The sequence below is a fragment of the Cyanistes caeruleus genome, chromosome 2 (genome assembly GCF_971803275.1).
Source record: "Cyanistes caeruleus chromosome 2, bCyaCae1.hap1.1, whole genome shotgun sequence".
NCBI lineage: Eukaryota > Metazoa > Chordata > Aves > Passeriformes > Paridae > Cyanistes > Cyanistes caeruleus.
The window spans coordinates 109,445,745-109,472,674 of NC_141702.1; the positions used below are offsets into that span (position 1 = coordinate 109,445,745).

The 26,930-nt window shown below is 48.3% G+C and overlaps 1 protein-coding gene and 1 non-coding gene across 5 annotated transcripts in view; one reads left to right on the forward strand and one right to left on the reverse strand.

Moving 5' to 3' along the window:
• The window catches only part of LOC111932519 (uncharacterized), a 61,411-nt gene that overhangs the window by 23,580 nt on the left and 10,901 nt on the right, over positions 1-26,930 (reverse strand). For 3 of the 4 annotated variants that reach the window (XM_086871453.1, XM_086871458.1, XM_086871464.1), the window contains 12 exons: positions 26,073-26,281; positions 24,377-24,525; positions 23,085-23,131; positions 21,028-21,236; positions 19,320-19,480; positions 18,026-18,072; positions 16,835-17,043; positions 15,127-15,287; positions 13,018-13,064; positions 9,764-9,975; positions 9,209-9,369; positions 7,710-7,756 (listed from right to left, as the gene is read on the reverse strand). In XM_086871453.1, coding sequence (XP_086727579.1) covers positions 7,710-7,756; positions 9,209-9,369; positions 9,764-9,975; positions 13,018-13,064; positions 15,127-15,287; positions 16,835-17,043; positions 18,026-18,072; positions 19,320-19,480; positions 21,028-21,236; positions 23,085-23,131; positions 24,377-24,525; positions 26,073-26,281 — 1,659 coding nt within the window. The remainder of the gene's footprint in view (positions 1-7,709; positions 7,757-9,208; positions 9,370-9,763; positions 9,976-13,017; positions 13,065-15,126; positions 15,288-16,834; positions 17,044-18,025; positions 18,073-19,319; positions 19,481-21,027; positions 21,237-23,084; positions 23,132-24,376; positions 24,526-26,072; positions 26,282-26,930) is intronic. The other variant, XM_086871474.1, reaches the window with a different exon arrangement.
• Positions 6,630-6,702, forward strand: TRNAF-GAA (transfer RNA phenylalanine (anticodon GAA)). The gene has a single exon. It is a non-coding gene; the product is annotated as a tRNA-Phe (tRNA).

Sequence of the window (26,930 nt, forward strand, 5' to 3'; positions counted from 1 at the left end):
AGGAACAAAATGATTTTCCAACATTGCAATTTGCTCTGATTCCCTGCCCCTGGGGTTTATTCCCTGCTTGCTTTCCTGCCAAATACCAACACAAAGATCACCTGCAACAAAACATTTCTGATCATGGCAGTTAAAAACCATTAAGAATTTCCTAAATGCAAACAGCAGAGTATAGAGCATAAAAAGAAGACACGGATAAAATCTGTGTTTCTTTATCCCAGTACAATGGTGACGTCATTTACAAAAGAGCATCTGACAACCTTTGATGAGATAGGTAATTTCTAGGCCAGAATCAATCCAGCAAAAATGTCACCTGAGCAATACTGAGCAGCAATTCTCCCCATCTCCATTCAGCATTGCAGCTGCATATCAGCAATTAAGGAGTCTTTCCAAAGGGGCTGTACCCAGGATTTGGCAGAACAAACCCTGAGCAAAGGGACCAGGACATCTGATCCCTTTTCCTGCAGCAGCAAAATTATGTCTTCAAGTCTCATCTCTCCTAACAGTAAATGCCCAGAGATGGCAAAGGAACAACAACAGACTTTCATTGAGGCTTTCAACTTGAAAGCATTGGCTGACACAGATGCACCAGAGACTGCATTTTGTCTGGCACAATTCTGCCTGTCAGGGATCAGGCAAGGCAGGCAGGGAGGACAAGGCAGAAGGCATCTCCTCCTGCAGCCTCAGCCTGCAGCACTGACCCAGGCAGAGAGAGTCGGGGAAGAGATTTGTCATGGTGAACCTGCCATAGGTGGCTTTGGGCTTGTGCTGTCAGAGGATGACAAACTCAGACCCTGCATAGGCTGCATCCATTTTATAAACCTCCTTCTCCTTAACTGGAAATTTCACAAGGACTTTCCCTCTGAGGAGGTTTCCCTATTTCTCCCAGGGCAGAACCAGGCAATGTCCATGAATCTCCTTCAGATCTCAAAGGGTTCAGCTCAGGAACTGCCGCAAGGAAAGGTTTTCTCCTTTAAGGGTAAGACAAATGATGTGGTTAGATAGGGAAAGCTGATCGGAAGATCTCGCATTGTATGGGAAGATAGGTCCCCTCTTTCTCCAAAGTTCTATAACCCATAATATCACGGTGATGATATAATCATAACTCAGTCATATAAAACCATGCACACCAGAAATAAACCCTCTTCACTGTCCACCACATGGGTGTTTGCGTGTGATTAGCCCAACAGGCCTGTAAGTTAGCTGTCGTGTCACTCACAAACCGGGTCGCTACGCGTCATCTGAGGCAACATAGTGGTGCCGAAACCCGGGAGCGCTCCCCGACACACGGGTACGAGCGGCCGGATTTCGGGAGTCTCGCCGGACGCTGAGGGATGGCTGGAGCGGCAGGACCAACTTCAGCGGGGAGGATGCTCCCGTACCGCCGGGATGCAGTCGCTCGGTAAGGTAGTTCCGCAGCTGCATAAGCAGTGGGGTATTGACTGCGAATCAAGGGACTTCGAATGCGCGGTTGCCAGATTACTAGAATTATGTGCTATTGATCATCCCATAGATATACTTCACCCAGATTGCTGGGATAGGTGTACTAAGGCCCTCACGGATGATGTGTTGTGCTTTAAGTCCAGCAAGTGTCTTAAAAAAGCTGGGCAAGAGTTATGCAAGTGCTGTGAAAAGCGCTCCAAGAGCAGGAAACTTGGAAGGCAGCTCAAAGCTGTTTAAAGGTTACACCACAGGTGGGGGTTGGAGCAGCCACTCAGACCACGTTTATTGATTGCCCCACCGATTCTAACTGGCCATACAATGATGACGGGCAACCTGAGTCGCCATCCTGCCTGCCCGGTCCTAGCGCGGGTTTGGCTGCGGAACATAATTTGCCGCCAGGGCGTACCGATGCCACGGAGCCGTGGGGCGCGCCTGACACCGCGGGCCCTGGAGATGTCGGGGAAAGGCCTCCGCCATACGCTCCGCGAAATGGCGCCGGGGAGAGGAGCAAGGGGCGGAGGGAAGGGTGCCTAACGCGTGCGGACATACACGATCGGAAGCCTAAGGGGAGGCGGGAGGACAGCGCCGATGGTGAAGGGGACGAGAGCTCACAGTCCAATCAGAGAGTGTGCTCTAGAGTATCTCCTTGTAAGGAAAAGAACCCGCTGGAAGGAAGGCGGAGAAAGGGAGGGGAGAAAACCGCTCCTGGGAAAGGGAGAGGGCGGAGTCCCACCAAAAAGCATCGAAGCCCGGAAGCCCACTACCACTCGGCTTCCACCTCCGATTCGGAAGGGGACTGGGGCCACAGACGGCACGCACGGGAGACAGAGCGGCACACACTTAAGCATGCATCTAGCTCAAGCTCTGACTCAAGACTCAGACTTTGAAAACATGCAAATAAATTTCATTAAGCCTAAAAGATCTGTGGCATCATTCCCACAAGAATCCATGCCGCTCACGGACTGGAAGGAGATCCAAATGGCATGTGTCGAATGGGCTTCTCCCACAGTGCTAGCATTTCCCGTGAGAGAAGTGAATGGTCAAAGGACCTATTCCCCTGTTAACCCCAAGGACGTGCAAGCAATTGTTAAAGCCATTTCTGAGAGAGGAATAAATTCTGCTATGGTTTCTACTTTAATTGATGGTGTCTTTGGTAACGACAACATGTTGCCTTTTGATATCAAACAAACATGCAGAATGATTTTTGATGGCGCTGGAATGATAGTATTTAGGCAAGAGTGGGAGAACAATTGTGCAAAAGAGCTAGCAAAAATAGCAGGGGACAACCATCCACTACAGGGTTCCAGCTTACAACAACTGACAGGCAGGGATCCAACAATGGTCACACCTCAAGCTCAAGCCCAGAACTTGAGAGCCCCAGAGGCTGCAGCCACAACTCGTGTGGCCCGAGAAGCCATTCGCACGGTCTGCAGGGTAGTTGCCAAACCTGCCCCATGGTCTACAATGAGACAGAAAGAGAGCAAAAGCTTTACTCAGTTTGTAGACCAGCTCCAAGCTGCCATAGACGCTTCCAACCAGCCGGCAGAGGCCAAAGGCCCAGTCGTCACCGACTGTCTATGCCAGCAATGTAATCTAGCCACCAAAGAAATTTTGCGTTCTCTGCCGCCTGACTCAAGTATCGCGGTGATGATTAAAGATGTGGCAAGGGAGGAACGCCTAGGTTCAGTCCACGCTGCTGTAGCGGAGGTCATGGCTGTTCAGAGCCAACACAACCGCAACCAGCAAACTTCGGGCCCATCACCCCAAGGCAAACCCAGAGGACCGTGTTGGGTCTATGGCAAAAAAGGACACGTTGCCCAAGAATGTAGGTCTAGGAAGCAGGGAAACGGGCAGGGGAGGGGACCAATGGGCTGCACGAGGCCGCCTCCCAGCTGGGACATTCAGCGGCCCACTTATGGGAACCCCAAATGGGGAGAACACCTTCCGAACCTGATGCCTCCACGAGATGCAACCAACTTTGTGGCGCAGCCAATGCCCATTGCACAAGGATCAACCATGCCCACGGGACAACAGAGCAATGCGGGGAAAGGAACCCTTGGGTGGCCCTGGCAGTGGAATGCAACAGCCCCCCAGCAGTATGGGGAATCTGCCCACAGCTTATTCGTCGCTCCACGACAGGCTCCTGGAAAAACCCACTGAACCGCCTCACAATCAGTGTCCCTTTCCTGATAGACACAGGTGCCGATGTAACTGTTATCCCACAAATGTACTGGCCTCCAAGCTGGGAGGTAGAAGAAGCCCTAACCATAGGCAGAGTCGGAGGAGTCTCAGTCGCCAAAAGGAGCGTAGAATTCATATCAATAACCCTGCATACTGAGGAAGGGCCTGAAAACACTGTAAGCCTTCGTGTCTATGTCCTATCAAACGTCCCACCTCTGTTAGGACGAGATGCTCTATCCCAATTAAGAATTAGGGTGACAAATTTACCCTAAGGGCTACTGCCACATACCCACCAACCCCGATCAAGTTAACTTGGAAATCGTCCAACCCAGTGTGGGTCGAGCAGTGGCCCATCCCTGAGCCTCGAATGTCAATCCTTTTACAATTACTCCAGTGAGAATTAGAAAGAGGACACATCGAACCATCCACCTCTCCATGGAACACACCAGTGTTAGCAATACCTAAACGCAGCGGTGAAGGCTTTCGTCTGCTTCATGACCTATGCGCTGTCAATAGAAAAATTCAACCTATGGGTCCTGTACAGACACGGCTGTACCTGCTAACTCTTTTGTCCAGACGGATCAACCGTGTGCAGCACTCAATATTAAAGACTGCTTCTTTTCCATTCCCCTGCATGACCAGGACAAAGAGCAATTTGCCTTTTCTGTCGTGTTCCCTAATGGTCAACAGCCCAATCTGCGCTTCCACTGGACAGTCCTTCCTCGAGGAATGGTCAACTCTCCAACCATATGCCAGATCATTGTGAGCCCAGCCCTAGCGCCCATTCGATCTGCGAACCCAGAAGCCACTATCATCCAATATATGGATGACATCCTTGTTGCAGCGCCGACGCCGGACCGTGTGGACGATCTTGTGTCAGCCATCTCTGAGGTTCTAAAGACCAACGGCTTTGAACTAGCAGAAGCAAAAATAAAGAAAGGTCCTTCTGTCACGTTCCTAGGAGTAAAAATCACCCACCAGCTCCTATGTGACACCCCCAACAGTCAAGATTCATCGCAACCTCAAGACGCTGCACGACGTACAACAGTTTGTGGGATCCTTACAATGGTTGCGAAATGTCATCCTCATCCCACCAGAAGGCATGTCTCCGCTGTACACGCTACTTCAAGGCAAGCATCCATGGGAACCCAAGACCCTCTCAGGAGAAGCCATGCGCTCACTCGATTTCATCGAACGACAGTTGTCTATGACAGTCCTTCCTAGATGGAACCCAAATCTATCTTTGGATCTATATGTACATTTTACCAGAGAGGGGGGAGTAGGAGCATTGGCACAAGGACCTCCCGATAAAGCGCAACCGGTACAATGGGTGACTCTCGGAAGAGCCTCACGCACGTTTACCCCGGGAGTGGAATGTCTCGGAAGCCTCACCATGAAGGGCAGAAGGCTTGCCCTGAGCTGCTTAGGTCCGAGCCTGTAAAAATATATTTGCCCTTCCGGAACCAGATCTCGACATCACTGGTAGCAATCTCAAAACATCTTGCTTTGGCACTTTTGGATTTGCAGGAGAGCTCTGCTACGCCGCTAAACCTCCATGGACTCAGCTGCTAGCGATAGCAGATGTTGACTTCCCACAGAAGGTCATGGACCGACCCCTCCCTGGACCAACCGTTTTCACCAATGCATCCTCAGCCACCTCTACCGCAGCAGTGGTGTGGCAGACACAAGAACAATGGCAATGCATGAAAATGAGAGACAAGTCACTGTCTGTCCAACTTCTGGAAGCCTCTGCTGTGGTACTGGCATGCAGATTGTTCCAATCAGAGCACCTTAACATTGTAACGGACTCCATGTTCGTCGCCAGGCTCTGTCAAGCGATGTCTGGACCAGGCATTTCAGCATCCTCTGCTGCTGCCATGATAGAAGAAGCACTTTCCTCACGTCAAGGCACCGTATCCGTGATACACATCAACAGCCATAACCCTGTTAAGGGATTCTTTCAAATCGGCAACGACAAGGCCGACGCTGCAGCGAAAGGGCTTTGGACTTTACAAGATGCACTGCAACTGCATGAGTCACTCCATGGTGGAGCCAAGGCACTGGTCAAGAAATGCAACATCTCAATAGCAGATGCCAGGCACATAGTGGCTACTTGTCCTCATTGTCAGAAACTGCCCTTGTGGTCCAGTGGGATCAATCCTAGAGGCCTCAAGGTCTCCAAGATCTGGCAAACAGACTTTACCCTCTGCCAAATATTGAAGCCTCGAGCTTGGCTCACTGTAACAGTAGACACATACAGCGGCATGATCATTGCAACCCAACATGCGAAGACAAATTCCAAGGCAACGATCCAACACTGGCTAACAGCTATGGCATGGCTTGGCATTCCAAAACAAATCAAAACAGACAACGGTACAAACTTTATTGCCAAGTCAACTCAAGAGTTCGTTACTAAGTGGAACATCACCCTAAAGCAGGGCATTCCGTACAACAGCACGGGTCAAGCCATCTTGGAGACAGCAAACCAAACCTTGAAATCTAAGTTAGAAACCTTAGCCAAAGCAGGAGGGTTTACCAATAACATCCCTCCGCCAGAACAGCCACGCTTGCTAGCCACCGCCATGCTAGCGTTGAACCAATTTCCCAGAGGAGATCAAGCACAGACCCCTTCCCAAAAGCATTGGGCCACCGAAGCACTGAAAGAAGGCCCACCAGTAAAAATTAGAAATTAATTTGGAGATTGGGAATCAGGATGAAAATTGGTCCTGACAGGTCGGGGTATGCCACAGTAGAGAAAGATAATATTATTAAGTGGTGTCCATTGAAATCAATAAAGCCTGTGTTGTATAACTTAACTAATGAAACCTCAGAGTTTCTCTTGACAGGTCTACCACTGTAATCCTCCACGTCGACCTCGCTTCTCGTTCTCGACATGGACATCGGCAGTTTCACAACAGCATCTGTGCCTTTGTGTTTTCCTGTTTCTAAGCCTGCCTCACGTTGAACAGGGAGAACTGGATGTGTCATCCCAGTGTCATTAGGCAGCCAAAATAGCTCAGTTGGGAGAGCGTTAGACTGAAAATCTAAAGGTCCCTGGTTCGATCCTGAGTTTCAGCAGAGCTACAGCAGAGACTTGAACAGCGTAGCCGACAATGTTCTCAACAGAACTGGTTTAACTTCAATGTTCAGCCAGTCCCCCTGGATTGTTACCCTCATATCCATGTTAGCAGGACCAGTTATAGTTGTTGTGTTTGCACTTATTTTTGGTCCTTGTCTTCTTAGTAAGTTAGCCCAGTTTATAAAAACCCGTTTAGATAAAATTGACATTTTATATTTAGAACAGAGACAGTTAACCTGAGTTTGTATGATAGTTCGTACTAACACACCGCGGTTACGTTTAATGTTCATTACTAACAAGTTCACAGTTTGTTGTTAATTACATATTTAGTTATAAAGTTCTGATCATGGAGAGGGGGGAGATGATGTGGTTAGATAGGGAAAGCCGATCGGAAGATCTCGCGATGTACGGGAGGATAGGGCCCCTCTTTCTCCAAAGTTCTATAACCCATAATAACACGGTGATGACATAATCATAACTCCGTCATATAAAACCATGCGCAACGGAAATAAACGCTCTTCACCATCCACCACATGGGTGTTGGCGAGTGATTAGCCCAACAGGCCTGTAAGTTAGCTGTCGTGTCACTCACGAACCAGGTCGCTACGCCTCATCTGAGGCAACAGACAAATGACTGGAAACATTTCCCATTTCATGCTCAATGCCTACTTTTTCTTTACGAATTGTGACACTGGAAAAGCTGCAGGGAGATAAAGGGCAAGTGCTGGATGGAGAGGAATGTTTCCGTTTCCTGCACTGCATTTCCAGGGCCCCAAGGTACCACTCCAGCTCCAGCCACTCAGCACTTCACACTGGAGGAATTTTCACTGCACCACCACAGCACATTCCCAGTGACTAGGATTCCGACAAACCCATAGAGTCAATCAAGGTATTGAAATGAACTAAAAATATTTTTAAAATAATTATTTTCAAACTAGCTTTCAAAAAGTCACCTCTGAGTCAAAATTCCAATGGTCATTTGAGGACAGACATGTCCTGTACCTACCTCCTTCTTCAGAGTCGTCATCTTCACTTCTGCTGCTGGGTGTGGACCTTGAGAAAATGGAAGACAAAAGAACAGATGAGGAGACAGAAAGAGAAAGGAGGGAATGCGTGTAGCATGAAAGGAGGCAACCCTTCTTAGCTTTGTCACTCTGATGAAGGAGGAAATGCAACACAGAAACTAATCAAGATGCAAAGATGATTCATTGTCCTTAAGCTCTCAGTTGCTGGAGTCAGACAGAGCTGGCCAAGCTCCGGCTGAAACACAGCAGTTATTCTTCAACTTGCATCATAACCCCCCAGTTCTGCTGTCTCTCCTTTTGGAGCCAAGTGGCTCCTACAGCCTCTCTGAAGCAGCAAGAGCTGCTGAGCTGAGACACGAGTCTCTATGGAGGGCAGCTCCTTTTGTACTGCTGCAAAGCTTGACTTTGCCTGCTTGTGCCTTACACTGGTGACAGTCTCGTGCTCCATGTGGTCAGAGCACTGCTGTCTCCTGAGAATGATGTTACACCTCCTTACTCTTTCAAGAAGAAAAAGGCTTTTTCACACACAGCTGTTATGGAAGGATATTCAGACTGCACTTTAAAAGCCCTACAGAAGACTTTCAATGTGAGTGATACTTTTGTGACTCCTTCTATATTGTTATCACTCAGACAAGCATGACAGCTACATTTTCTCAACTTCTCCAAGCCAATATCTTTCCATCAGCTACAGTCCTGTACCTCTTCTCCAGCACCTTGCTCTTTTTGATCTTAAGCCCAGATTGAAATATTAAACATCAATTGGGTTATGCAGCTGTACCCCAAAACTTCTCTGGGATCTCATTTCACAGTGGAGTCCCGTGCACAGAGAATTTGCACCTTAGGTTTACTTTGGGATCCCTTTTCTTTCAAATAGTTGGCAACACACAGTGCTCTCCAGAATCTGACAATTACACCTATGAAGTAATTGATTCTCAAAGCTAGTTTTCATCACCCTTGTTTTTGTAACTCCCACTCAGTTCTGTGTTGGGGATTGTCACTATATTTTTCTTGTCAAAATATATGTGCTGGCAAATAAACTACAGCATCTGACTTTAAAAGTAAAAGAACTGGAATTTGCAGACACCTTAACAATTGCCAATATTTGTCCAGTCATATTCTTGTGGCTGCAGAAGTTGACAGTGAACGATGACAGTATTTAAAGATCTGCAGCATCCAGACCCATGCAATACAGTTCCCAAATGACACCACAAACATTACAGAGGGAATCAACAGCCAGGTCCAGAAGAGGACCTGTCTTGAGGAGCTTTTCAGCCCTGCCTCCTCTTCCCCACCACCACCTCTGCTCTTGGGCCATATGGTGCTGGGTTTGACATTGGGCTGGATCACCACAGATAGGGCCAAATGCTGAATACACAGAGGTTTGCCTAAACACATGGCAGAGCTGACTGTGCAAAATAACCTCACGAGATGGGAAGAGCGAGGTGAACAGCACACTGTAGCAGCAGACACCTTGGCTTACCTCATCTCCTGGGACTCTTGCACATCCAGCTGCAGAGAGCTTTGCAGAGACCCTGCAGCACTGCCAACATCGGGACTTACTGCCCTGCGTATCGGGGGGATCAAAGGCAGTCCCAGTGATTCCTTCTTCTTATCCCCTTCAGTGGGATACAGCAAGGAAGCCTGCAAAGAGTAGAGTACAATGCTCACATCAAGCATCCAGTCTTGTCCCCATTCATGCCTCAAGAAATTCAGCCATGTTCTTTACTGGAACCTGGCAGGACAACAGAAATAAAACTGATGGAACAGCTTGGGCCAGGATTGGGAATGCAAAGGGAAGTGCGGAGGGAGAACCCAGAAACCCTTCAAAGTCCTCTCCTGCTATTGTTACACACTGAAAATGTGAAGTCTGCACCACACACCCTTTGCAAAGACATCCTGAAGCTCAGTGTCCAGCTGAGCTCTTCCTTGGCTCAGCTGCTTCCCTGGGCTCACTTCACAGGGAAAGCTCTCCAAGCTCTGCCGTCAGCACATCGACTGAAAATCTCCCACACAGGACATAGCTTGGTCTCCTTACCTTAAACCTTCTTCCCTTTGACTTCAGCTCCTCTCTTTCTCTGGTGTCTTCATCATAGCCACTGCCATTTTTCCCACTCTCCTTCTCAAAGCAGCACATTTCTCTTCTGTTGGAAGACTGAGAGGTTTTCCGGATGGGAGGCAACGGCTCGGAGGGAAGGAGCATAGAAGGAGATAGCCGGAAAGATTTGGAAAAAATGAACCTAGTCAGCCCTGCAAAGAAGAAACAAAAATGTAACTGAGGCTGCAAAGCAAACCTAAAGCATCAGAAGCTCCATATTTCTTGGGAGAGACTTCCTGAATATTTCTAAATAGCTGCACAAGTTGACATTTCCAGGCATGAAGACCCTTGAAGCACTCCAGAGGGAAAGCCCTGTCCCGCTTGCACAGAGCTCCCACAGGAACAGCCTGGCCTCTGGGCTGGCCTGGGACAGCAGGGAGCCCAGAGCCCTGGGCTTTGCAGCCATGGCTCAGCTGCACATGCAGCCTCCTGCTCCTGTCCCTGCCCCACAGCTGAGCAGCCCTACAGCTGCACGGGGCACTGGGAGCAGCACAGCTCATTGCAGGGGGCACATGCAGGGCAGAACTGTTCCCTGGGGATGTGCACAGGCTCTCTAGGCTGGCACAAGACCCTTCCTCCTGCCAGAGAGCAGCCCAGCTCCCACCTTACCTCATGGCTGAGGCATGCTCAAAAGGGAAGAAGTGAGTTAGGTGAACTCCCACCTTTACAATCAATCCATCTAATGCATGAGCCATCCAGGGGGGTTTTGAATTACTCCGAAGATCAATTTGGATGTTATTTTTCATTAAACTGGCATCACTAGAATTCCTCTGAACTGTATGGAGCTGGCAAGCCAGGAGACACAGCTTCTGCTACTTTGCTTATGTGTTGTTCATTGCCCATCCACTACTTTGGGACCTCTTTCCTTCCTCCAAAGAGTTGCCAGACATAGTGGTCTCCAGAATTTGACAACTACACCTAGGAAGTCATTGCTTTCCAAAGCTCATTTTCTTTGCTTTTGTTTCTGTAACTCCCACTCAGTTCAGGGTGGGGTTTTGTTGGTTGCTTTTATTTCTATTTACAACTAAGAAAGTGCTGGCACATGAACAGTGGCACCCCATGTAAGAAGTGAATGGAGCTTTGTACTCCCCTTCATATGTCCTCAGTGTTCAAGGAGCCCAAATATGTTGTATGTTTATTCAGTTCTTTTAAAACTGTTAATATTTCATCTCTTTGGTGTGTTCCTGGTTCACCCCCTTTTACTGTTTTGGTTGGTTCCGTTTGTCTGTTATGTAAACCCCTCCCAGTTTTCCTGACTGTTCCCCATCAATCACCTTTACCCTGCCCCATCTCCCTTTACCCTGCCCCATCTCCCCATCCGTCACTGTAAACCTTACCTCTCCTTCCAGCTCCTTCCATGTATATCATCCATTCCTCGATACGTTATTGGTTGTTATGTTATGTTCCCGCCTTCTTTAGATCCCCATTGGTTCCTGACATTGTAACCTCCTCCCCTTAACTCTCCTCCGTGAGCTCCCATTGGGCCCTGGACTGTGCCCTCCCCTGAGATAAAACCCAGTTCACAGAGGTGGCTTGGGGTTTTCTTTGGTTCTGTTTTGTCCCAGCCCAGGCACTTGTGCTCATGCCCTCTCCCAAATAAACCTGTCCCTGGGAACTACAGCCGAGTGAGTCTCCTCCATCCTTTTCCACCACCCACGATGCCTGATCTGGCACAGCCCGGCAGGATTCAGTGTTCTGAAGGTTCTGCAGTGGGATCGCCTTTCCCCTGCAGTTCCCCACTCCTGGCGACTGCCCGTGCTGGAGTGGCACCGTAGAGCTAGCCCGGAGCTCCGGTGCGGCCAAGAGCAGCGTCAATATGTAAGGGAAAAATTGGTTTTCCAACACTGCAATTTGCTCAGAGTCCCTGACCCTGGGGATTATTCCCTGCTTGCTTTCCTGCAGAGACACCAAATACCAACACAAAGATCACCTGCAACAAAACATTTCTGATCATGGCAGTTAAAAACCATTAAGAATTTCCTAAATGCAAACAGCAGAGTGTAGAGCAGAAAAAGAAGACACGGATAAAATCTGTGTTTCTTTATCCCAGTATAATGGTGACGTCATTTACAAAAGAGCATCTGGCAACCTTTGATGAGATAGGCAATTTCTAGGCCAAAATTAATCCAGCAAAAATGTCACCTGAGCAATACTGAGCAGTAATTCTCCCCAACTCCATTCAGCATTGCAGCTGCATATCAGCAATTAAGGAGTCTTTCCAAAGGGGCTGTACCCAGGATTTGGCAGAACAAACCCTGAGCAAAGGGACCAGGACATCTGATCCCTTTTCCTGCAACAGCAAAATTATGTCTTCAAGTCTCATCTCTCCTATCAGTAAATGCCCAGAGATGAAAAAGGAACAACAACTGACTTTCATTGAGGCTTTCAACTTGAAAGCATTGGCTGACACAGACGCACCAGAGACTGCATTTTGTCTGGCACAATTCTACTTGTCAGGGATCAGGCAAGGCAGGCAGGGAAAGACAAGGCAGAAGGCATCTCCTCCTGCAGCCTCAGCCTGCAGCACTGACCCAGGCAGAGAGAGCTGGGGAAGAGATTTGTCATGGTGAACCTGCCATAGGTGGCTTTGGGCTTGTGCTCTCAGAGGATGACAAACTCAGACCCTGCATAGGCTGCATCCATTTTATAAACCTCCTTCTCCTTAACTGGAAATTTCACAAGGACTTTCCCTCAGAGGAGGTTTCTCTATTTCTCCCAGTGCAGAACCAGGCAATGTCCATGGATCTCCTTCAGATCTCAAAGGGTTCATCTCAGAAAGTGCCCCAAGGAAAGGTTTTCTCTTTTAAGGGCAAGACAAAAGACTGGAAACATTTCCCATTTCATGCTAAATGCCTACATTTTCTCTACGAATTATGATACTGGAAATGCTGCAGGGAGATAAATGGCAAGTGCTGGATGGAGAGGAATGCTTCCTTTTCCTGTGCTGCATTTCCAGGGCCCCAAGGTACCACTCCAGCTCAGCCACACAACACTTCACACTGGAGGAATTTTCACTGCACCACCACAGCACACTCCAAGTGACTGGGCTCTCCCAGCATCCCTTGGGCCCATGATGGAATTGAAATTAATTTAAAGAGACTTTGAAAAGAATTATTTTCAAAAAAGCTTTCAAAATACCACTTCTGTGTCAAAATTCTTAAGGTCATATGAGGACAGACATGCCCTTTACCAACCTCCTTCTTCAGAGTCATCATCTTCACTTCCGCTGCTAGATGTGGACCTTGAGAAAATGGAAGACAAAATAACAGATGAGGAGATCAAAAGAGAAGGGAGGTAATGTGTGTAGCATGAAAGGAGGCAACCCTTCTTAGCATGGTCACTCTGATGAAGGAGGAAATGCAACACAGAAACTAAACAAGATGCAAAGCGGATTCAGTGTTGTTGGGAAGGTAGAATCAGAAAGGAATTATAAATATGACTCCTTAGCCAGAAAGTCTAAGGAAGAAATACAAATGAAAGCATCGTTTAAATAATTCAAAGAAACCGGTCGTGTATGCCAGAACACATTCTTTCCCTAAGTAAAACTAAGCTGAGACCCCTCTCCCCAGCTTTATAAGGAAAAGTCTGAAGTACCCCTGAGATACCTAAAAATATGCAAAAGCAGCGATTTCTATACGGTGCACACAAATGTTACTGTATTAGTATACTTATAAAGATTGGTTGGTAAAAAAGTAGAATATTCAAATGTACAGGTTATAGAAGTAATTGTAAAGGAGACCTCGATCTCTTGCTACTCTTTTTCTGGCTCTCTCACTTCTGTTCTGTTACTCTCTTTCTAAGCTATCTTAAGTCTTAAAATCATGTATTCATCTTCTGCACCCTCTTGTATTATTTCCTCTGAGCCTGCTTCGAGCTTCATCTGTTGGCTCTCAGCAGAGTTCTCTCTCCCACGTCCTGAAATAAACTACAAACATCTAACTCGACTATAGAGGTCTCTGCCGTGTGCCAGACCGTCCGCGCCCCGAGGTATCTCTTAGACATTGTCCTTAAGCTCTCAGTTGCTGGAGTCAGACAGAGCTGGCCAAGCTCTGGCTGAAACACACCAGTCATTCTTCAACTTGCATCCTAACCCCCCAGTTCTGCTGTCTCTCCTTTTGGAGCCAAGTGGCTCCTACAGCCCCTCTGAAGCAGCAAGAGCTGCTGAGCTGAGACACGAATCTCTATGGAGGGCAGCTGCTTTTGTACTGCTGCAAAGCTTGACTTTGCCTGCTTGTGCCTTACACTGGTGACAGTCTCGTGCTCCATGTGGTCAGAGCACTGCTGTCTCCTGAGAATGTTACACCTCCTTGATCTTTCAAGAAAAAAATAGGCTTTTTCACACACAGCTGCTATAGACAGGATATTCAGACTGCACTTTAAAAGCCCTACAGAAGATTTTCAATGTGAGTGATACTTTTGTGACTCCTTCTATATCGTTATCACTCAGATAAGCATGACACCTACATTTTCTCAACTTCTCCAAGCCAGTATCTTTCCATCAGCTACAGTCCTGTACCTCTTCTCCAGCACCTTGCTCTTTTTGATCTTAAGCCCAGATTGAAATATTAAACATCAATTGGGTTATGCAGCTGTACCCCAAAACTTCTCTGGGATCTCATTTCACAGTGGAGGCCCATGCACAGAGAATTTGCACCTTAGGTTTACTTTGGGATCCCTTTTCTTTCAAACAGTTGGCAACACACAATGATCTCCAGAATCTGACAGTTACATCTATGAAGTAATTGATTCCCAAAGCCAGTTTTCATCGCCCTTGTTTTTGTAACTCCCACTCAGTTCTGTGTTGGGGATTGTCACTATATTTTTCTTGTCAAAATATATGTGCTGGCAAATAAACTACAGCATCTGACTTTAAAAGTAAAAGAATCAGAACTGGAATTTGCAGACACCTTAACATTTGCCAGTATTTGTCCAGTCATATTCTTGTGGCTGCAGAAGTTGACAGTGAAGGATCACATTATCTAATGATCTGCAGCATCCAGACCCATGCAATACAGTTCCCAAATGACACCACAAACATTACAGAGGGAATCAACAGCCAGGTCCAGAAGAGGACCTGTCTGGAGGAGCCTTTCAGTCCTGCCTCCTCTTCCCCACCACCACCTCTACTCTTGGGCCATATGGTGCTGGGTTTGACATTGGGCTGGATCACCACAGATAGGGCCAAATGCTGAATACACAGAGGTTTGCCTAAATACATGGCAGAGCTGACTGTGCAAAATAACCTCACGAGATGGGAAGAGTGAGGTGAACAGCACACTGGAGCAGCAGACACCTTGGCTTACCTCATCTCCTGGGACTCTTGCACATCCAGCTGCAGAGAGCTTTGCAGAGACCCTGCAGCACTGCCAACATCGGGACTTCCTGCCCTGCGTATCGGGGGGATCAAAGGCAGTCCCAATGATTCCTTCTTCTTATCCCCTTCAGTGGGATACAGCAAGGAAGCCTGCAAAGAGTAGAACACAGTGCTCACTTTACGCATCCAGTCTTGCTCCCACACATGCCCCAAGACATTCAGCGATGGACTTCACTGGGACCTGGCAGCAAATGACCAGTCAGACTGATGGAGCAGCTTGGCCCAGGATGGAGAATGGTGCCCTAGGACAGGCAGGTGGTGGGGGAGAGATCATGTCACACATTTACCACCTCTCCCCTCATGCTCACTTCTGTACGAGTGTGACTGCATTCCCAGCTGGGAATCATCCACAGGTTTGACATCAAGATGTTCTCAGGTGACGATGCCTCCACTGGCCTTTTGGATGTATGGGAAGGCATTTATATCCCTATAAACTCCCTGCCCCTAAAGCACCTAACAACCATTGCTGATCTCCAGCCACGTCCCCACAAAGCCATTCTGCAGGATGGCAAAACCTGCTTTTCTCAAGCCCTTCATTCCTTCTGCTGCTGCCCTTCCCTCCTACAGTTCCCCAGCAGCCTTTGAGACAAGATGCTGCTGAGCTCTCAGGATGCCCAGAGCTCTCCAGCTCCCACACATCCAGCATCTCAGGCTCGCTGGCATTTAGGAAGTTCAGCAGAGCTCTCTGATCTGCGGCTCAATGCAAGGTCTCTGCCTGCCCAAGTTGCGCCAGGGCTCCCATGCCATGACCAGGAAGGGGGGTGGAGGAAGCAGGGACAGATGCACACCCTTCCTTAGTATCCCATCATTTCTGGCACAGCTAAAAAGCCAAATCAGGACCTGTTCAATCTTCAGTAAAAACATCAGTTCCTGTCAGGGATACATGGGACCCTTTCTCAGCAAGGCTGAGACCAAGTACCCAAGCCTTTGACTGGACATTCAGTCTGCCAAAGCTGTTGTCCATCTGCCTCCTCCTGCACCCCATGGCAAACCCAAAACAACTGCAGCTCCTGGCCCTGCTGCAAAGCTAATGGTGTGGCTGGGCTCTGGGCTGCTGTCCCCATGGCCACCTCCCACCCCTTCCCTATGGACAAAGCCATGCCAGAGCACACAGCTGCCCAGAAGCTGATGAAGTCTAGAAACAACATCACAGACAACTGTGCAGAAGGCCATGGCTGTACAGCTCCAAAGCTGAGACAACCTGGAACTGACTGTGCAGGACTGCCTGTTCCAGCAAACATCCCAACCAGACCCAGCTGAGACAAAACACCACCCAGACATAGAGATGCTTCTCAGATACTCATAGGTTACTAAATGTAGAAGGATTGCTTGGCCAGAGTGGACAACTTTACATGCTCTGACTGCTTCTGGGTGTTCTCTCAGCCACAAGACAGAGGAGGGACCATGGCATAGCCCAGAATCCCTTCAAAGGCCTCTCCTGCTCTTGACAGATGCTGAGGACATGAAGTCTGCACCACACACCCATTGCAAAGGCATGCTGACCTGCAGGGTCCAGCTGAGCTCTTCCTTGGCTCAGCAGCTTCCCTGGGATCACACCACAGGGAAAGCTCTCTGAGCTCTGTCTACAGCACAGAAACTGAAAATCTCCCACACATGACTTAGCTTGGTATCCTTACCTTACGTCCTTTTCCCTCTGAATGTGACTCCTGTTCTTTTCTGGTGTCATCGTCATTGCCAGTGCCACTTTTCCCAGTAACGTGCTCTCCACTGCAACTCTTCATTGGCTTGGAAGAGCTCCTTGGGATGAGGGGCATTGGCTTGGAGGGCAGGAGCACAGAAGGATTTGCCAGAGAAATCCTCTTGGCAAGAGGGTAGCCAGTCAGGCCTGCAAAGTAGAGACACAAAATATAACACAGGTTGCAGTGCAAACCTAATGCATCTGGAGCTCCATATTTCATGGGACAGACTTGCTGCAAACTTCTAAATAGCTGCACAGGGAAACCTGCTCCTGCCTGCAGCCACTTGAGGCAGGCCAGGGGACACCCTGCCCCACTTGCACAGAGCTACCACAGGAACACTCTTTGGGATCTCTTTCCTTCCTCCAAAAGAGTTGCCAGACACAGTGGTCTCCAGAATTTGACAACTACACCTAGGAAGTCATTGCTTTCCAAAGCTCGTTTTCATCGCCCTTGTTTCTGTAACTCCCACTCAGTTCAGTGTGGGGATTTGTTGGTTGCTTTTATTTCTCTTCACAAGTAAGGAGGTGCTGGCACATTAACAATGGCACCCCATGTTAGAAGTGAATGAACCTTTGTACTCCCCTTCACATGTCCTCAGTGTTCAAGGAGCCCAAATGTGGTGCAAATAAATTGGTTTTCGAACATTGCAATTTGCTCAGATTCCCTGCCCCTGGGGTTTATTCCCTGCTTGCTTTCCTGCCAAATACCAAGTGCCCCAAGGAAAGGTTTTCTCCTTTAAGAGCAGGACGAAGGAGTGAGAAAATTTCTCATTTCATGCTCAATGCCTCCTTTTTCTCTACTAATTGTGACACTAAAAAAGCTTCAGAGAAATAACGAGCATGGGCTGCATGGAGAGGAATGCTTCCTTTTCCTGTGCTGCATTTCCAGGGCCCCAAGGTACCACTCTAGCTTCAGCGAAGCAACTTGTCACACTGGAGGAATTTTCACTGTACCACAATAGCACACTCCCAGTGATTGGGCTCTCCAAGAGTCCACTGAGCCCATCAAGGAATTGAAAACAATTTAGAGAAATTTTGTAAAGAATTATTTTTAAACCTGGCTTTCAAAATGTCACCTCTGAATCAAAATTCCAGTGCTCATTTGAGGACAGATATGTCCTGTACCTACCTGTATGTTGATATTCCATGTCCTTGCTTCTGCTGCTGGATCCGGGCCTAGAGAAAATAGAGGAAAATAAACATATGAGGAGGAAGAAAGAGAAAGGAGGGAATGCGTGTAGCATGAAAGGAGGCAACCCTTCTTAGCTTGGTCACTCTGAAGAAGGAGGAAATGCAACACAGAAACTAAACAAGATGCAAAGCTGATTCATTGTCCTTAAGCTCTCAGTTGCTGGAGTCAGACAGAGCTGGCCAAGCTCTGGCTGAAACACAGCAGTCATTCTTCAACTTGCATCATAACCCCCCAATTCTGCTGTCTCTCCTTTTGGAGCCAAGTGGCTCCTACAGCCTCTCTGAAGCAGCAAGAGCTGCTGAGCTGAGACACGAGTCTCTATGGAGGGCAGCTGCTTTTGTACTGCTGCAAAGCTTGACTTTGCCTGCTTGTGCCTTACACTGGTGACAGTCTTGTGCTCCATGTGGTCAGAGCACTACTGTCTCCTGAGAATGATATTACACCTCCTTAATCTTTCAAGAAAAAATAGGCGTTTTCACACACAGCTGCTATGGACAGGATATTTAGCTTGTATTTTAAAAGCCCTACAGAAGATTTTCAATGTGAGTGATAGTTCTGAGACTCCTTCGTTATTGTTGTCACTCAGAGAAGCTTCACAGATACATTTTCTCACACTTCTCCAAGCCAATATCTTCCCATCAGGTATAGTCCTATTACTCTTCTCTAGCAACTTTCCTTCATTGATCTTAAACCCTAATAAAAATACTAAATGTCGATCGGATTATACATCTATACCCCAAAACATCTCTGGGATCTCATTTCACAGTAAGGGTCCATGCACAGAAAAGTTACATCTGACATTTACAGAAACAATACCCAAATTAGCAGACACCTCTAAAGTAGCCAGTATTTGCCCAAACATGTTAATGTGGCTGCAGAAGTTGACAGTGAAGGATCACAGTGTTCAAAGATCTGCAGCATCCAGACCCATGCAATACAGTTCCCAAATGACACCACAAACATTACAGAGGGAATCAACAGCCAGGTCCAGAAGAGGACCTGTCTTGAGGAGCTTTTCAGCCCTGCCTCCTCTTCCCCACCACCACCACCTCTGCTCTTGGGCCATATGGTGCTGGGTTTGACATTGGGCTGGATCACCACAGATAGGGCCAAATGCTGAATACACAGAGGTTTGCCTAAATACATGGGAGAGCTGACTGTGCAAAATAACCTCACGAGATGGGAAGAGCGAGGTGAACAGCACACTGGAGCAGCAGACACCTTGGCTTACCTCATCTCCTGGGACTCTTGCACATCCAGCTGCAGAGAGCTTTTCCGAGATCCTACAGCACTGCTAACAGCAGGATTTAATGTCCTGCGTAACTGGGGGATCAAAGACAGTCCCAGTGACCCCTTCTTCTTATCCCCTTCAGTGGGATACAGCAAGGAAGCCTGCAAAGAGTAGAACACAGTGCTCACTTTACGCATCCAGTCTTGCCCCCACACATGCCCCAAGACATTCAGCTATGGACTTCACTGGGACCTGGCAGCAAATGACCAGTCAGACTGATGGAGCAGCTTGGCCCAGGATGGAGAATGGTGCCCTAGGACAGGCAGGTGGTGGGGGAGAGATCATGTCACACATTTACCACCTCTCCCCTCATGCTCACTTCTGTACGAGTGTGACTGCATTCTCAGCTGGGAATCATCCACATGTTTGACATCAAGATGTTCTCAGGTGACGATGCCTCCACTGGCCTTTTGGATGTATGGGAAGGCGTTTAGATCCCTATAAACTCCCTGCCCCTAAAGCACCTAACAACCACTGCTGATCTCCAGCCACATCCCCACAAAGCCATTCTGCAGGATGGCAAAACCTGCTTTTCTCAAGCCTCTCATTCCTTCTGCTGCTGCCCTTCCCTCCTACAGTTCCCCAGCAGACTTTGAGCCCAGATGCTGCTGAGCTCTCAGGATGCTCAGAGCTCTCGAGCTCCCACACATCCAGCATCTCAGGCTCGCTGGCATTTAGGAAGTTCAGCAGAGCTCTCTGATCTGCGGCTCAATGCAAGGTCTCTGCCTGCCCAAGTTGCGCCAGGGCTCCCATGCCATGACCAGGAAGGGGGGTGGAGGAAGCAGGGACAGATGCACACCCTTCCTTAGTATCCCATCATTTCTGGCACAGCTAAAAAGCCAAATCAGGACCTGTTCAATCTTCAGTAAAAACATCAGTTCCTGTCAGGGATACACGGGGCCCTTTCTCAGCAAGGCTGAGACCAAGTACCCAAGCCTTTGACTGGACATTCAGTCTGCCAAAGCTGTTGTCCATCTGCCTCCTCCTGCACCCCATGGCAAACCCAAAACAACTGCAGCTCCTGGCCCTGCTGCAAAGCTAATGGTGTGGCTGGGCTCTGGGCTGTTCTCCCCATGGCCACCTCCCACCCCTTCCCTATGGACAAAGCCACGCCAGAGCACACAGCTGCCCAGAAGCTGATGAAGTCTAGAAACAACATCACAGACAACTGTGCAGAAGGCCATAGCTGTACAGCTCCAAAGCTGAGACAACCTGGAACTGACTGTGCAGGACTGCCTGTTCCAGCAAACATCCCAACCAGACCCAGCTGAGACAAAACACCACCCAGACATAGAGATGCTTCACAGATACTCATAGGTTACTAAATGTAGAAGGATTGCTTGGCCAGAGTGGACAACTTTACATGCTCTGACTGATTCTGGGTGTTCTCACAGCCACAAGACAGAGGAGGAACCATGGCATAGCCCAGAAACCCTTCAAAGGCCTCTCCTGCTCTTGACAGATGCTGAGGACATGAAGTCTGCACCACACACCCATTGCAAAGACATGCTGACCTGCAGGGTCCAGCTGAGCTCTTCCTTGGCTCAACAGCTTCCCTGGGATCACACCACAGGGAAAGCTCGCTGAGCTCTGTCTACAGCACAGAAACTGAAAATCTCCCACACATGACTTAGCTTGGTCTCCTTACCTTACGTCCTTTTCCGTCTGAACGTGACTCCTGTTCTTTTCTGGTGTCATCGTCATTGCCAGTGCCACTTTTCCCAGTAACGTGCTCTCCACTGCAACTCTTCATTGGCTTGGAAGAGCTCCTTGGGATGAGGGGCATTGGCTTGGAGGGCAGGAGCACAGAAGGATTTGCCAGAGAAAATCTCTTGGCAAGAGGGTAGCCAGTCAGGCCTGTAAAGTGGAGACACAAAATATAACACAGGTTGCAGTGCAAACCTAATGCATCTGGAGCTCCATATTTCATGGGACAGACTTGCTGCAAACTTCTAAATAGCTGCACAGGGAAACCTGCTCCTGACTGCAGCCACTTGAGGCAGGCCAGGGGACACCCTGCTCCCCTTGCACAGAGCTACCACAGGAACACTCTTTGGGACCTCTTTCCTTCCTCCAAAGAGTTGCCAGACACAGTGGTCTCCAGAATTTGACAACTACACCTAGGAAGTCATTGCTTTCCAAAGCTCGTTTACATCGCCATTGTTTCTGTAACTCCCACTCAGTTCAGGGTGGGGATTTGTTGGTTGCTTTTATTTCTCTTCACAACTAAGGAAGTGCTGGCACATGAACAATGGTAGCCCATGTTAGAAGTGAATGAACCTTTGTACTCCCCTTTGACATGTCCTCAGTGTTCAAGGAGCCCAAATGTGGTGCAAACAAATTGGTTTTCGAACATTGCAATTTGCTCAGATTCCCTGCCCCTGGGGTTTATTCCCTGCTTGCTTTCCTGCAGAGACACCAAATACCAACACAAAGATCACCTGCAACAAAACATTTCTGATCATGGCAGTTAAAAACCATTAAGAATTTCCTAAATGCAAACAGCAGAGTGTAGAGCAGAAAAAGAAGACACGGATAAAATCTGTGTTTCTTTATCCCAGTACAATGGTGACGTCATTTACAAAAGAGCATCTGACAACCTTTGATGAGATAGGTAATTTCTAGGCCAAAATTAATCCAGCAAAAATGTCACCTGAGCAATACTGAGCAGTAATTCTCCCCAAATCCATTCAGCATTGCAGCTGCATATCAGCAATTAAGGAGTCTTTCCAAAGGGGCTGTACCCAGGATTTGGCAGAACAAACCCTGAGCAAAGGGACCAGGACATCTGATCCCTTTTCCTGCAGCAGCAAAATTATGTCTTCAAGTCTCATCTCTCCTATCAGTAAATGCCCAGAGATGAAAAAGGAACAACAACAGACTTTCATTGAGGCTTTCAACTTGAAAGCATTGGCTGACACAGATGCACCAGAGACTGCATTTTGTCTGGCACAATTCTACTTGTCAGGGATCAGGCAAGGCAGGCAGGGAGGGACAAGGCAGAAGGCATCTCCTCCTGCAGCCTCAGCCTGCAGCACTGACCCAGGCAGAGAGAGTCGGGGAAGAGATTTGTCATGGTGAACCTGCCATAGGTGGCTTTGGGCTTGTGCTCTCAGAGGATGACAAACTCAGACCCTGCATAGGCTGCATCCATTTGGAAACCTCCTTCTCCTCAATTGAAAATTTCACAAAGACTTTCTATCAGAGGAGGTTTCCCTATTTCTCCCAGTGCAGAACCAGGCAATGTCCATGGATCTCCTTCAGATCTCAAAGGGTTCATCTCAGAAAGTGCCCCAAGGAAAGGTTTTCTCCTTTAAGGGCAAGACAAAAGACTGGGAACGTTTCCCATTTCAGGCTCAATATCTGCTTATTCTCTACTAACTGTGACACTGGAAATGCTGCAGGGAGATGAAGGGCAAGTGCTGGATGGAGAGGAATGTTTCCGTTTCCTGCACTGCATTTCCAGGGGCTCAAGGTGCCACTCCAGCTCCTGCCACTCAGCACTTCACACTGGAGGAATTTTCACTGCACCACCACAGCACACTCCCAGTGACTGGGCTCTCCAAGTGTCCATTGAGCCCATCAAGGAATTGAAATCAATTGAAAGAAACTTTGAAAAGAATTATTTTTATCCAACCATTCAAAATATCACTTCTATGTCAGAATTCTTAAGGTCATTTGAGGACAGACATGCCCTGTACCAACCTCCTTCTTCAGATTCATCATCTTCACTTCTGCTGCCGGATGTGGACCTTGAGAAAATAGAGGACAAAAGAACATATTAAGAGGAAGACAGAGGAAAGGAGGCAATGTGTGAAGCATGAAAGGAGGCAAACCTTCTTAGCTTTGTCACTCTGATGAAGGAGGAAATGCAACACAGAAACTAAACAAGTTGCAAAGATGATTCATTGTCCTTAAGCTCTCAGTTTCTGGAGTCAGACAGAGCTGGCCAAGCTCCGGCTGAAACACAGCAGTCATTCTTCAACTTGCATCCTAACCCTCCAATTCTGCTGTCTCTCCTTTTGGAGCCAAGTGGCTCCTACAGCCTCTCTGAAGCAGCAAGAGCTGCTGAGCTGAGACACGAGTCTCTATGGAGGGCAGCTCCTTTTGTACTGCTGCAAAGCTTGACTTTGCCTGTTTGTGCCTTACACTGGTGACAGTCTTGTGCTCCATGTGGTCAGAGCACTGCTGTCTCCTGAGAATGATATTACACCTCCTTAATCTTTCAAGAAGAAAAAGGCTTTTTCACACACAGCTGCTATGGAAGGATATTCAGATTGCACTTTAAAAGCCCTATAGACGATTTTCAATGTGAGTGATAGTTCTGTGACTCCTTCTTTATTGTTGTCACTCAGAGAAGCTTGACAGCTACATTTTCTCACACTTCTCCAAGCCAATATCTTCCCATCAGGTACAGTCCTATAACTCTTCTCTAGCAACTTTCCTTTGTTGATCTTAAGCCCTCATAAAAATACTAAATGTCGATCGGATTATACATCTATACCCTAAAACATCTCTGGGATCTCATTTCACAGTGAGGGTCCATGCACAGAAAAGTTACATCTGACATTTACAGAAACAATACCCAAATTAGCAGACACCTCTAAAGTAGCCAGTATTTGCCCAAACATGTTAATGTGGCTGCAGAAGTTGACAGTGAAGGATCACAGTGTTCAAAGATCTGCAGCATCCAGACCCATGCAATACAGTCCCCAAATGACACCACAAACATCACAGAGGGAATCAACAGCCAGGTCCAGAAGAGGACCTGTCTGGAGGAGCTTTTCAGTCCTGCCTCCTCTTCCCCACCACCACCTCTGCTCTTGGGCCATATGGTGGTGGGTTTGACATTGGGCTGGATCACCACAGATGGGGCCAAATGCTGAATACACAGAGGTTTGCCTAAATACATGGGAGAGCTGACTGTGCAAAATAACCTCACGAGATGGGAAGAGCGAGGTGAACAGCACACTGGAGCAGCAGACACCTTGGCTTACCTCATCTCCTGGGACTCTTGCACATCCAGCTGCAGAGAGCTTTTCCGAGATCCTGCAGCACTGCTTAATGCCCTGCGTAACTGGGGGATCAAAGACAGTCCCAGGGACCCCTTCTTCTTATCCCCTTCAGTGGGATACAGCAAGGAAGCCTGCAAAGAGTAGAACACAGTGCTCACATCAAGCATCCAGTCTTGCCCCCACACATGCCCCAAGACATTCAGTGATGGACTTCACTGGGACCTGGCAGCAAATGACCAGTCAGACTGATGGAGCAGCTTGGCCCAGGATGGAGAATGGTGCCCTAGGACAGGCAGGTGGTGGGGGAGAGATCATGTCACACATTTACCACCTCTCCCCTCATGCTCACTTCAGTACGAGTGTGACTGCATTCCCAGCTGGGCATCATCCACATGTTTGACATCAAGATGTTCTCAGGTGACGATGCCTCCACTGGCCTTTTGGATGTATGGGAAGGCATTTATATCCCTATAAACTCCCTGCCCCTAAAGCACCTAACAACCACTGCTGATCTCCAGCCACGTCCCCACAAAGCCATTCTGCAGGATGGCAAAACCTGCTTTTCTCAAACCCTTCATTCCTTCTGCTGCTGCCCTTCCCTCCTACAGTTCCCCAGCAGCCTTTGAGCCCAGATGCTGCTGAGCTCTCAGGATGCCCAGAGCTCTCCAGCTCCCACACATCCAGCATCTCAGGCTCACTGGCATTTAGGAAGTTCAGCAGAGCTCTCTGATCTGCGGCTCAATGCAAGGTCTCTGCCTGCCCAAGTTGCTCCAGGGCTCCCATGCCATGACCAGGAAGGGGGGTGGAGCAAGCAGGGACAGATGCACACCCTTCCTTAGTATCCCATCATTTCTGGCACAGCTAAAAAGCCAAATCAGGACCTGTTCAATCTTCAGTGAAAACATCAGTTCCTGTCAGGGATACACGGGGCCCTTTCTCAGCAAGGCTGAGACCAAGTACCCAAGCCTTTGACTGGACATTCAGTCTGCCAAAGCTGTTGTCCATCTGCCTCCTCCTGCACCCCATGGCAAACCCAGAACAACTGCAGCTCCTGGCCCTGCTGCAAAGCTAATGGTGTGGCTGGGCTCTGGGCTGTTCTCCCCATGGCCACCTCCCACCCCTTCCCTATGGACAAAGCCATGCCAGAGCACACAGCTGCCCAGAAGCTGATGAAGTCTAGAAACAACATCACAGACAACTGTGCAGAAGGCCATGGCTGTACAGCTCCAAAGCTGAGACAACCTGGAACTGACTGTGCAGGACTGCCTGTTCCAGCAAACATCCCAACCAGACACAGCTGAGACAAAACACCACCCAGACACAGAGATACTTCACAGATACTCGTAGGTTACTAAATGTAGAAGGATTGCTTGGCCAGAGTGGACAACTTTACATGCTCTGACTGCTTCTGGGTGTTCTCTCAGCCACAAGACAGAGGAGGAACCACGGCATAGCCCAGAATCCCTTCAAAGGCCTCTCCTGCTCTTGATAGATGCTGAGGACATGAAGTCTGCACAATACACCCATTGCAAAGGCAGCCTGACCTGCAGTGTCCAGCTGAGCTCTTCCTTGGCTCAGCAGCTTCCCTGGGATCACACCACAGGGAAAGCTCGCTGAGCTCTGTCTACAGCACAGAAACTGAAAATCTCCCACACATGACTTAGCTTGGTCTCCTTACCTTACGTCCTTTTCCGTCTGAACGTGACTCCTGTTCTTTTCTGGTGTCATCGTCATTGCCAGTGCCACTTTTCCCAGTAACGTGCTCTCCACTGCAACTCTTCATTGGCTTGGAAGAGCTCCTTGGGATGAGGGGCATTGGCTTGGAGGGCAGGAGCACAGAAGGATTTGCCAGAGAAAATCTCTTGGCAAGAGGGTAGCCAGTCAGGCCTGTAAAGTGGAGACACAAAATATAACACAGGTTGCAGTGCAAACCTAATGCATCTGGAGCTCCATATTTCATGGGACAGACTTGCTGCAAACTTCTAAATAGCTGCACAGGGAAACCTGCTCCTGACTGCAGCCACTTGAGGCAGGCCAGGGGACACCCTGCTCCCCTTGCACAGAGCTACCACAGGAACACTCTTTGGGACCTCTTTCCTTCCTCCAAAGAGTTGCCAGACACAGCGGTCTCCAGAATTTGACAACTACACCTAGGAAGTCATTGCTTTCCAAAGCTCGTTTACATCGCCATTGTTTCTGTAACTCCCACTCAGTTCAGGGTGGGGATTTGTTGGTTGCTTTTATTTCTCTTCACAACTAAGGAAGTGCTGGCACATGAACAATGGTAGCCCATGTTAGAAGTGAATGAACCTTTGTACTCCCCTTTGACATGTCCTCAGTGTTCAAGGAGCCCAAATGTGGTGCAAACAAATTGGTTTTCGAACATTGCAATTTGCTCAGATTCCCTGCCCCTGGGGTTTATTCCCTGCTTGCTTTCCTACCAAATACCAACACAAAGATCACCTGCAACAAAACATTTCTGATCATGGCAGTTAAAAACCATTAAGAATTTCCTAAATGCAAACAGCAGAGTGTA